Source organism: Theobroma cacao, chromosome 7 (genome assembly GCF_000208745.1).
Source record: "Theobroma cacao cultivar B97-61/B2 chromosome 7, Criollo_cocoa_genome_V2, whole genome shotgun sequence".
Taxonomy (NCBI): Eukaryota; Viridiplantae; Streptophyta; class Magnoliopsida; order Malvales; family Malvaceae; genus Theobroma; species Theobroma cacao.
This window is the reverse complement of record NC_030856.1, coordinates 9895364-9907530: the sequence shown is the minus strand read 5'-3', so window position 1 is coordinate 9907530 and position 12167 is coordinate 9895364. Positions and strand designations below refer to the sequence as shown.

Below are 12167 nucleotides of genomic sequence, written 5' to 3'. Positions count from 1 at the left end.
TTCTATAGCTCTCGGTCAGATTTGCATGAATACATAGATATAATAAAATGATATTTTTTAAGCACAAATATTAATAAGTTTATTATAAAACTTCAATCTTAATTTACATATATTAGCTAATTACAATTAAAATGTAAATAAAGTAATATATATTTTTTAATATGATTTTTATATCTTATCATGGTTTTTTATAAAATATAAATTTTTACATAGTAATTTTTTTCAATTTTGGAATAATATAACATTACCCTAATTTGGTATTATTAATCAATATTGTATGATTCATTAAAGTTAAAAAAATTATACAAAATTACTCAAAGGAAAACATATTTAAACAGAACCCAAAATTTTACTTCAATAACTATGTATTTGCTTTTAGTAATATCTAATTCTTTAAAAATAATTAATAAAATTTTTTTAAAAATTTAAATTTTATAATTTTTTAAAATTATGATTATTTCCAACGGAATTTTTCAACAAAAAATTTCATTGGAAAGTTTAAAAAGTCATAAACACTTTGATGCACTAAAAAGTTACTTTCCAACGAAAAATTCCGTTGGAAAGTTACATTTTTCAATATATCATTGACTCTTTATATGTTCCAACGAAAAATTTCATTAGAAATTTCGTTGAAAACTGTAAAAGATTGAACACTTTTTTTAAAGTTTAATGCTTCAATTGATTTCCAACGAAATTTTTCGTTGAAAATTCCGTTGGAAAAGATAAAGATAACATAAGAAAAGTTTAGGGTTCCAACGGAAATTTCCATTAGAAATGTCAAACCCTGTTCTATAAAATAATTACGACGTCATTTACATGCTCAATCGAATGTTTGCATATTTAGGAAGTTCGAGAAATCGTTAAAAGACGATCTTGCCCCTAATGGTACCATTGAGTCGATTAAGTCTCGAACTAGTTCAAATAGGAATTTTAAGGTGAAATTAAGAGTTTCACAGTTCAGAGATGACTCAAAATGGTAATTCGGAGTTCGAGGATCAATTTGGAGACAAATCGAAATTTTCACTATCTAGGGGCAAAATGGTCATTTGCCACCTAGGGACAAAATAAAAATTTTTAGAAAAGATTATTTTTGCCCCATTTAACTTATTGGAGTATGATTTGAGTATTGGAGTATAATTTGAGGGTTTGGCAGTGAAAAAGTTTAATTTCGGTGATTTTTGGAGTGTAGGGGCAAAATCGTAATTTTTTCACCCGCAGATAAAATTTGAGATTTTGAGAGAATTTAGATCACATTTGACAAATTGGAGAATGGTATCAGTATAAGGGATGAAAAATATGTCTATGGGCAATTTTTCAATTTTTAGGGCAAAAATGTAATTTTTGACTTTTACGATGGTAAAAGTGTAAATTTCAAAAATTACTCCACCAGGACTTTGGATAAGTCTGAGAATTTTATCTAAGATATGGATATGTGGAACAAGTGTATGGTGAAAATTTGGAAACAAATGGATGGCTAGAATTTAAGAAATTAATAAAACAAAAAAATGAATAAAATAATATTATATTATTTTAGCCTTTAAAAAGGTCAAAATTTTCAGAATTCTCATCTTCTTCAAGCTGTCCAAACCAGGAGAGAAAAAGGGGAAAAGAAATAAGAACCCTAGTTGAAAAATTTGAGAAAAATCAAGAGAAATCAAGAAATCAAGCATTAAAAAGGTAAATTTCATTGATTTTTCTTATGATTTTCACTACCCATGCATTTTTTTCTCATTTCCATGCAAAATTAGAAAGTGGGTATGGACACCCATGGTGGTCAAACCTCCATGGATGAGTTTTGAGCTTGAGTTTTGGTTGATTTTAATTGAATTAAGTGATTTTAGTTAGGTTATATTGAAATATAGCAAAAATAAGCTAGAGAAATAACTTTCTCCCATTGAAACCAATTATGCCGAATTTTTTAGGGGAATATTGGTTGCTGATCTTGATGTTTATTTGAGGAATTATAATGAATAATGATGAATTATGAGCCTAGAAAAATAATGAGAATTTTCGGAGCAAAAATACGAATTTTGCCCAATAGGGGTATTTTCGTAATTTATTGCTGAGACTGATAATTTGCACCACACTGAGGGTCATTAAGTCAATTTGGGTGCAATTGAGGTATAGAAGCTGAAAAAAATTAATTTGGAGTGAAATTGGACGCATTGGCCAATTTATCGGATGAAAAATCGACTTAGGCCGATACCGGGTATAGATGATTACCCGTGCACTTTTCATTTCATATCATGCATATATATCGAGCCTAAAATAGCTTATAACTATTAGACACAATTTAATTGGAATATGTGGCATGGATTATGGCTAGGTGGTGAGCCATTGGATAAGGGTAAAGGATTGTACCTGCGGACTGAAAATGGAGTATTTCTACTCCTAATACTGTGAGTGAACTAATTATCATCTTAATTATCTAAAGTAGTTTTATATAGTTGTATGATTTTATGAAAAATGGGTTTAAATGGTAAATTGCTATGTTTTAGGAGAAATTGTGATTTTATAAAATGATTTTATAAATTTTCTGGAAAATTGAATACTGGTTTTGAAAATAGAGTAATTGGAGACTGTCTACTTGTGCTGTAAATTTATGGTTTTAAATTAAATGTCTTGTGATAAATTGGCATGATTGGCTGAATTTATACTTGTGTTAAAAAATATGAACTGTCTGTTTTGCCTTGGTAAATTGGTTAGTAATGTAATTGCCATGCTATGCCATTGAGATTTGATCAATTGGTGGATTAAAGATTAGCTACTGTAGTGGTGGGGGGGTTCTGTGGACCAGCCTATTAGAGGGGCACGGTAAACTCCTTTATATTCTCACCTCGGTCGTAGAGGCGCGTAGGGTATCTCCTGAGGTGGGCTTTTTGAGTGCACTTCACGTTAACCACCACGTGAGAGTGAGACTCAGCCAACGCCAAGGAACGACTGTGATGTTCAACGAAAAATGTTTTTTATGCGAAACATGAATTTTTAACAACCTTGGTGATCTTAGTGGGATACCTTGACGAAAGTATCCACGAGAATGATTTTGGCAGGAGCCAAGTTTTGTGAGATATATAAGCCATGTTGATTAATTGAGTAAACTGAATATTCATGTTATGAAACATATATTGGAAAAGAATATTTTAATTCGTCTCCATTTACTCGCCTTTAGATTGTTTAGATGGTGTCTGTTTACTCACTGGGATTTTATAATCTCACCACCCTCAATTCTCCACATTTCAGGCTCAAGATAGCCAGTAGATAACCGATTGCATCAAGGACTTCAGTTAGCCTTGCATCGATAAAATTGTAGGTTCACAGACTCGCATCTTATTGGTTAGTTGGGGGCTCACGTGTCATTGTAAAAGTAATTTTACAATTTAGTTATTTGATTTAAAATATGTATGAGCATATTTAGCTTTTACACCATGTTTTTGGCTGGTTTCGGTATTTTTGAAGAAAAATGACGAAAATACCCCTGTGAGCCAGAAAATAATATTATATTTAAAAATGACTTATGATTTTCTTGAAATGCAAGATTTAATAACTGTCGCTCACCGAGGAGATGTAGAAACTGATACGAAAGCCTTGCGAGATTTCGATTAGCATTCAGGGTGAAGAACGTCTGTCAAGGCTTCGCGGCGGTTGTCATGGGCCCGATGGGGAGTTCCAAGTCGTGACAGGAAATCTGTTGGAAATAATATACAGTAACACGTGTGTCCTGAAGATGAAATTTTCAATGGATTTTCAACAAAAAATTTCGTTGGAAACTGTAAAGATCACACACGTTTTTTCTTTTTAGTTTAAAGTTTCAACGGATTTCCAACCGAAAATTCCGTTGGAAAAGATAAAGATAACATAAGAAAACTTTAGGGTTCCAACGAAAATTTCAGTTGGAAATCCGTTGGAAATGATACACAGTAACGCGTGTCCTGAAGATGAAATTTCGAACGGATTTCCAACGAAAATTTCCGTTGAAAATTTTCAACGAAAAATTTTGTTGGAAACTGTAAAGATTACACACTTTTTTTTTTAGTTTAAAGTTCCAACGGATTTCCAACGGAAATTTTCGTTGGAAATCCGTTAGAAATATTAAACAGTAATATGTGTATGTTGTACAAGTCAAATTTCCAATGGAAAATTCCATTGAAAATTTTTCAGTATAAATCCGTTGGAAATCCGTTGAAAATCCGTCAGAACAAGCATTTAAAAATTTTAATTAAACTCCGTTGGAAATCCGTTGCAAATTCATTGGAAATACAATGATTTTTTGTAGTGTTGATGGGTATGAGTGCTTGTCGTTGGGTTGTGGGTGATGGGGCTATTAATTTTTTTTGGCTTGATAAATGAATTGTTGAAGTTCCTTTATGCTATAAATACCCCAGATTGTTTTCATTAGTTATTACAAAAGAGATGAAGGTCGTTGAAGCTCGGATTGATGGTGCTTGGTCGATAAATTATAAACGCTCTATTTACACTTGGGAGAAAAAGTCTTATGAGTACATTCTCCACAAACTTTCTACAGTCTTTCTAATGAATGGAAAAGGAGATAAGCTCATTTGGCACCATGACCTGAAAAAGGGCTTTCTCGATTAAATCTTTTTGTTCATTATTGGATTTAGATCTTAGTGACCAAAAAATATGGTTATACTCTATTTGGAAATTATCTATTCCACCAAAGGTACAATCTTTCCTATGGTTTACGATCCTTGACTCCATTCTCACCAAAAGCTTTCTTACTTCTAGGGGAGTTAATTTTCATAGTCATTAGTTAAGATGCTCTTTGTGCGGACTTGTTGAGGAAAGTTGTTCCCATATCTTCTTTACTCGTGACTTTACTTCGAAAATGTGGAGTCCTATACTCAAATGGTAGGATTTATCTTGGAGAATTCCAAATTTTGTTGCTTCCCTTATCCAATCATGGTCAAATTGTCCTTTCACAGGCACGATTCATAAACTATGGATGACAATATGCGGTGTTGTGTTTGGTCCATGTGGTTGGCACGAAATGACTTTATTTTCAACAACAAGATTTAGGATGGTAATGAATTCTCTTTTCTTATTAAAATGCACTCTATGTTTTGGATTCATGCATGCGAAGGAATTGATGTTATTGATGTTGTTGGTTGGTAACAAGAGCCACGAAATTTGGTCATAAAGTCTTCTCCTCTTCACTATCATTTATAGATTTCATGGGAACCTCTCTCTAAGGGAGTGTTTAAATTCAATGTTGATGGTTCGGTTAGAGGCAAATTGGGCTTGGCAAGATGTGATGGAATTTTTCATAATTCTGAAGCTTTTTTGGCTAAAATTTTCTTTGGTCCCTTAGGTATTCAAGATTATAATTATGCTGAACTCATGGCTGCTCTTAACACTTTGAGACTTTTCTTGGCATTTTCTTATGCAAGTTATTTTCTATGCATTGAGTCTGACTCAAACATTGCACTTACATGGGTTGAACAAGTGGATCAAAGACCATGGGATAAATGTAGTATCTTTAATTAAATTGATTCATAGAGACTCTCTCTTGCTTTTGTCTCTTTTCAGTATGTGTTAAGAGAAAGGAATATTTTCGTGGACTTTCTTGCTAAATTTGGAGTTGACAAATCAATTTTATTCTTGGCCTAGTGGTGATTTTTGCAAGTGCTATGTGGCTTGTTATTCCTATTAAGGTTTCAGTTTCTTGTTTGCTTTTATTAAAGGGCGGCTGATTGTTGGTTCATTATGTGTCATTGTGTTTTGTTGGTTTGTTGGTTTTTGCTTCTGTTTGTGTGGACATGTTTATTTTCCCCATGCTAAAGTTTATTTGGTGAATCTTTTGTTTCAACCTTGTTAGGAGTTTTGTCTTTTTGGCTTTATGCAGCTTTGTTACAATGCCTTTAGTTGAACTCTCACTGTAAATATTCTCAATGATTTGTATAAATCTTTTTTTTTATTGAGGAAAAAAAAAGGTTACTGTATAAAGCAACAGAGAGTTTATGTTGTGTAAAAGCATTCCTATTGGGAGGAATAGGTTGAAAATCTCACACCTTTAATATGTGGATGAGACTCTGTTATTCTATAAACCAAAGTTAGACAGCCTAGTGAACTTAAAGAGAATATTGAGAAGCTTTTAGATTATATTCGAACTTAGATTCAAGTTTTAGATAAGTACGTTCTCATGGGCAGTAGTGTTGATGACAAAACTATCACAATTTAGGAGGATTACATCTCATGCAAGGTAGGAAATCTCCTTACATCCTACTTTGGACTTCCATTGGGTGCGAACCAACATTCAGTGAAAATATAAAAATTGATTCTAGAAAGGTTCAAAGCTATAGTAGCAAGGAGAAAGTCTAAGTTTTTATCTAGTGGGGGGAAAGTGACACTAATGAAGTCGATCTTGTCCAACCTCCCTATTTTTTTATGTCTTTGTTCATGATTTCCCAAAGAGTGAAGAATGAACTTGATAAAATTAATAAAATTTAGAGCAGATTTTTATGGAATGGAACATCTCCAAGTACAAGGATTTATTATGTGAAATGGGAAAATGCTTGACAATGCAAAGATGAAGGTGGCCTAAGCATTATTAAACTTGAAGTGAAAAATAGAGCTTTACTCGATAAGTGGACATGGAGGTAAGGTGAAAAGCATATTAGTTTATGGAAGGAAATGGCGGTGGAAAAAAGTGGGAGTGATCCAGTAAAATTTCTTCTAAGTGTTGATGAAACTCACAAATGCTCCACTATGTGGAAAAAAATTATGAGTCCCCTATCTCTTTCTAACAAAATTTTCATGTAGGTTCCAACGAGTTTCGGGTTAACGGTAGGAAACTAGAAGAGTATTTCTTTTTGGTTTGATGAATAGATCCAAGGTGTTATGCTCAAGTTTACTTTTCCCAAGATATTCACCCAGTGAATAAAAATGGAAAGCTGATCAAGTATGGGAGCTAGGAGAACAAAGGCTAATGGTAGGATATTGGGCTAAGAAGACCACTGTTCGGTTGGGAAAATGAGTAATGGAACCAAATGGATAGCTTGTTAAGAGAAAATTTTCTTAAGCAAGAATTCACAAGATGAAATATATTGGAAGGGGTAGACAAGTAGTATATATATATAGCAAAATCATTTTGTCAAAAGATTCTAACTAGTAATCAACTAAAGAAGGTATGTGAAAGGTGCTACGGGCAAAAAAGGCCTTTTTAAAAGTCAAAATTTTTGTTTAGCATATGATAAAAGGGAAAATCGCAATTAAAGAGGAACTCTAACGAAAATGAATACTTAAGAGTAGTTTGGCGACATGCATACTTCGCAATAAAGAGCAAGAAAGTCTGTTAGCTCCCTTTAAGCAGAGTTGTGAGGTCGTTGGTGTAAAGCAATTGTGCATGTGTTTAGATGCAACTTTTTTTTGTTAACACTTGTTTTTGCAGTCCCACTATTTAGGTGGTTTAGGCTTGCTCTATTGGTGATGCAAGAGTCTATTCTCTCTTATTTCAACTGAGAAATGAGTTTGGGAAGTCCGTAATGGTAGTCATCTTGATGATATTGATGCGCAATGAAAATATGTTTTGGTTACCACTTGTTATTAGGATAGTCTTGGGATGGTTTTAATTAACTCCCAGACTCAGAGTCTTCCTTGTGCATAATATGATCAATACAATTTATTGATTCACCTTGTAAAAAAAATTGATAATGCTCAAGAAAACAAGAATAGAAAGGGAAAGTAGCTATTGTACAAATCACAATTAGGTTGTGTTTGGTATGTTGCTAGGAATGTGATTGCTGAAAAAATAACTTTACAGCGTCTGGTATAATATGAAAAGTGATGATTGCAGAAAATGTGATTACTGAGAGGATTACATTGTAATGTTTGATTTGAAAACACTTTACTGAAAATGTAGTGTAAATTTACAAAATTACCTTGATATATGAAAATATAAAATTGAAAGCATTTACTTTTTTTAATATAAAATTTTAACTTTTCAACTTTATTCCTTAAAATAATAAACAATAACGTGAAAAAATAATATAAGATTTTAATATTAATTATTTAAATATTAAAATATATAAATTTATTAAATATTTATTTTTACCAAATATTTAGATTGAAAGGGGTATATTTGTCCAACCCATACTCTTGGCTTTCCTTCTTCCATGGGAAGGTCACTTTCCCTCTAGCCCAAGAGGGAATCACGTTGCAATATCATTACGTTGAAAAGTACCATACCAAACGTGGTAAAGTGATTAAATCCAATTAAAATCCCTATAAAATGCTTAACTTCCTCAATACCAAACGAGACCTTAGTTCTCATAAATAATATGTGAATAGAAATTTCAAGGTTGAGAGCTTACATTTTTATCTTTTCCCCTTGTATGCTTTGTAAGAGATCAGTATAACTTTGTATTTAATATAAAATTTTAACTTTTCAACTTTATCTCTTAAAATAATAAATAATAACATGATAAAAATAACATAATATTTTAATATTAATTAATATTAAAATATATAAAATTATTCAATATTTGTTTTTACTAAATATTCAACTTGAAAGGGGTATATTTGTTCAACCCATTCTCTTGACTTTCCCTCTTCCATGGGAAGGGCACTTGCCTCCTAGCCCTAGAGGGAATCGTGTTGCAATGTCATTACATTGAGAAAGTACCATACCAAACGTGATAAAGTGATTAAATCCAATTAAAATTCTTGTAAAATGCTTGACTTCCTTAATACCAAAAGGGACCTTAGTTCTCATAAATAATATGTGAACAGAAATTTCGAGGTTATGAGTTGACATTTTTATCTTTTCCCTTGTATGTTTTGTAAGAGATCAGTAAAACTTGGTATTTTTATATTAAAAGTAAGCCAAAATCAGATGATGAAATTTTGATAGCTAGTCTATATTCATAGTCCAATAGAAACATTGCTATAATGTAGTTTTTTTTTTTAAATTGAGAGAAAGGAAATTTGAATCTTACTCTTTAAGTAGGAAATCATGTATCAATCAATGAACTAAATGCTCATATGTACTACAATGTATCTTTAGTATAAATAAGTTATTTTTTTAATAAAAATTAGAAATGACAAAAATACAAACTTTGTAAATCGATTATAGGTGTCTATGGGTCCATTAACCCGCTAGACCCATAGGCTTGCTCATATCAATAGTCCCTAAACATTTTTTAAGTTTAAGTTTAATTTGAGAATATTATTATATAATAAATAATTTAATTTAATTAAAATATAATTTTCAATGTATTAAAAATATTAATTTTTTAATATTTTAATAATAAACCTAATTAAAATGGGTAGATTGACTCAGGTAAAGCTTGGACCAGGGTTTGGGTTTTCAAGGTGTCAACCAAGCCATAGGCGCTTATTTGATCGGCTAGGTCAGTTATTTTATATCTAAATTTTTGTTTGACTTTTTTCATTATTTTCTTGGACCACATTTTATGTTTTACTTACCCAACATTAAAAGTTAATCTTCAATTCTATGAGAAAAAAGTTAATCTTCAAATAAAGTTTTGCCAATTGGTCGAAACCAAATTATTTAGCAGTTAGGATTAACCTTTACTAGTGTGTGATGATTTTTAAGTTAATAAAGAAACTTTAAAGTATTAAATATATGTGTGATGATTTCTAAGTTAATTTCATAAATTGATATGTTACAGACGTCAAATCAACCAAATAAGTGATGTTACGATATGTTCTGTATAAATTATTATTATTATATAATTGTGGGTTCAATTAATGTTAATTGATCGTGAATTAATTTATTCATGGACATATAAATTAGGAAACTGCTAAAGCGTTTGATGATTGCTCATAAAAACATAAAATACCCATACAATTGTTATTTATCATCTCATCCATTTGTAAATAATCAAATAGTTGAAGATCGGACAAAACAATATTACTTATCAAATTGAGATGGGACATGTATCACATTTTTGTGAAGCAAAAGAGAGAAGGAAAAATTATGAGAAATTATTTATTTTTATCTTCAAACATCAAAATTAGACATCAAAAGATTTATCTAAGAAGCGTATAAAAGACGTATTAAAATCAAGATCAAATTAGTACATCTATATTTTGCTTCAAGCTGAATTTATCCGTGCAAAATCGAGAGACTTCTTGCCTTCATGAGGATTTCCAAAATAGTTATTCATATAATCTCCAAGCACAAACTCTCTATAACGAGCCACTTCATCTTTCTCTACCACCAGAGGTAGTGGTGCAATTTTCTCTGTTGGTTTAGGGATGGTGAAAATTGGTATTGACACCCTCGATTTTGTGCTGGTGGTACGAACCCGGTGTTCTGCACTTTTGTACCTTCCATTGCTTAAAATCTGTCGAAAAATGTAAATTAAGAAAATGGTAATTATTTGTTAGAGCTAATTGGATGGTTAAACTCCAACTTGTTAAAGTTCTTATATTGTCACATGATTTTATTTTCCTTGAAACAAGTTAAATAAGAATTGGTCAAAATTTGACTTAAACCTGTAACATATCGCCAATGTTGATGACCAAAGCACCATGAATTGGGGGGATCTCTACCCAATCTCCCCTCTTTCCAATATCTGTGTCTTCTGGAATGTTCACATACAAACCGCCGATACCATCTTGCAATAAGACAGTTAAAGTTCCAAAATCAGAATGACGTCCTACACCAACTGTGAGATCAGGATTAGGACATGTTGGATAAAAGTTCATGTTAACTGTCTTTCTGCCGATGAGTGCATCGATCTTCGAGTCATCTAGTTTCACTCCAAGGTTTTCCGTTAAAACATGAAGTAATTTCTTCACCATCTCAAGTGATGTCTTCAAATACTCAAGTGCAACTTCCCTAAAAAGAGTGTGTTTAAAAACAATCAAGATTGATGGTAATAAACAATATGCTATCCAACAAATAAACCCCTTGCAAATTGAATTTGTGAACTTGGTTAATGCGGTTAGGAAGGGCAAAGGGAAAAGGAATGATAAAAATGTAAATGACAAAAGCACATCACCTGCACTCTACAGGCCAATGTTCAAGAGCTTCGGCGTCGTTGGTATATACCATGCTGATATAGTCTTTCCACTCCAACGCTTTCTCTTTCTCTGGGACAAAGCTCGTCCCATACCTCACTAACGGGGTTGGACTCACTTCTTTACGATAAACAGACTTCCTTTCTGGTGGCTGGCCGAAGAAGGTATGCGCCGCGTCCTTAAGGGACTCTAGTAGATCAACAGGCACGCCATGGTTCACAACTTGGAAGAAGCCGAGAGTCTCAGAAGCTCTAACAATTTCCTTGACCACTTCATCATGGTCAGGGCCGTCAAGCCTCGACAAATCAATCGGTGGCTGCCCATGTTTGCTTGCGTTTTCCTTATCAATCTGCGCTTCCGGTGGTTGAATGTAAGCCTGTGGCACCTTTGATAAGCCTAAGTCGACTATTCCTTTGACACCATTTCCATCTCGGACAACAAAGTCGAAAAGTGATTTGCCATTATCAAAACTCGGAGCCATCTATTTTCAGGGTATGTGAAAATGTGCCTTGTTTGCTTTGTAAGAAGTTGTGGGGTGCATCTACCAAAGTGAAGGGCTCAATATATAGGCATAGTTGGCTGAGAATGGTCTTGAACTTATTAATTAAAAATTACGAAGTACTTGATGTTTTCAGCAAGACAAGACATTCGGCGCTTGAATATAACATTTTTCCCCTTTGTTTTACTCAAATGTCGCAAGTTATTCAACAATCTCATAATATTGGAATTTCATTTGCCAAAACTTAATTAGAATGGGTATTCTCCAATTCTGACCAAAAGCATAAGCAAAATGGAAAAGGAAAACTAGCTAGCTTTTTATTATAGTACAACGCACTATTTCTTCAATTAAAAAAATTACAAATATGTATATACTTTCCGTATAAAAATTGCAATAGGAAGTCATACAACTATAATTTTTTCTTATAAATCCTTCTACAATATAGACAATAAACTATGTAGTTAATAATCACATAATCTCAGGAAAGAATAAGATTTTATAAGATTTAAAAAGAGTCACCTCGTATTTTGTAATCTAAACTCATATGCTTACCAAAAATTATTAAGACATACAAGAATTAAAGGTCAAAGAATGAAATTGGCTTCTCTTGTTTCGTTACCTAAAATATGTTCACCTCAATTAGGATATGCACCAAAATAGAAAC

The 12167-nt window shown here is 32.3% G+C and overlaps 1 protein-coding gene across 1 annotated transcript; it reads right to left on the bottom strand.

Moving 5' to 3' along the window:
• On the bottom strand, positions 10074-11514 carry LOC18594556 (feruloyl CoA ortho-hydroxylase 1). The gene is made up of 3 exons (XM_018124117.1): positions 10986-11514; positions 10477-10822; positions 10074-10325 (listed from the first exon to the last, which is right to left on the bottom strand). Exons 1-3 carry the CDS (start codon positions 11483-11485, stop codon positions 10074-10076), a joined length of 1098 nt encoding a protein of 365 aa, XP_017979606.1. The 5' UTR covers positions 11486-11514.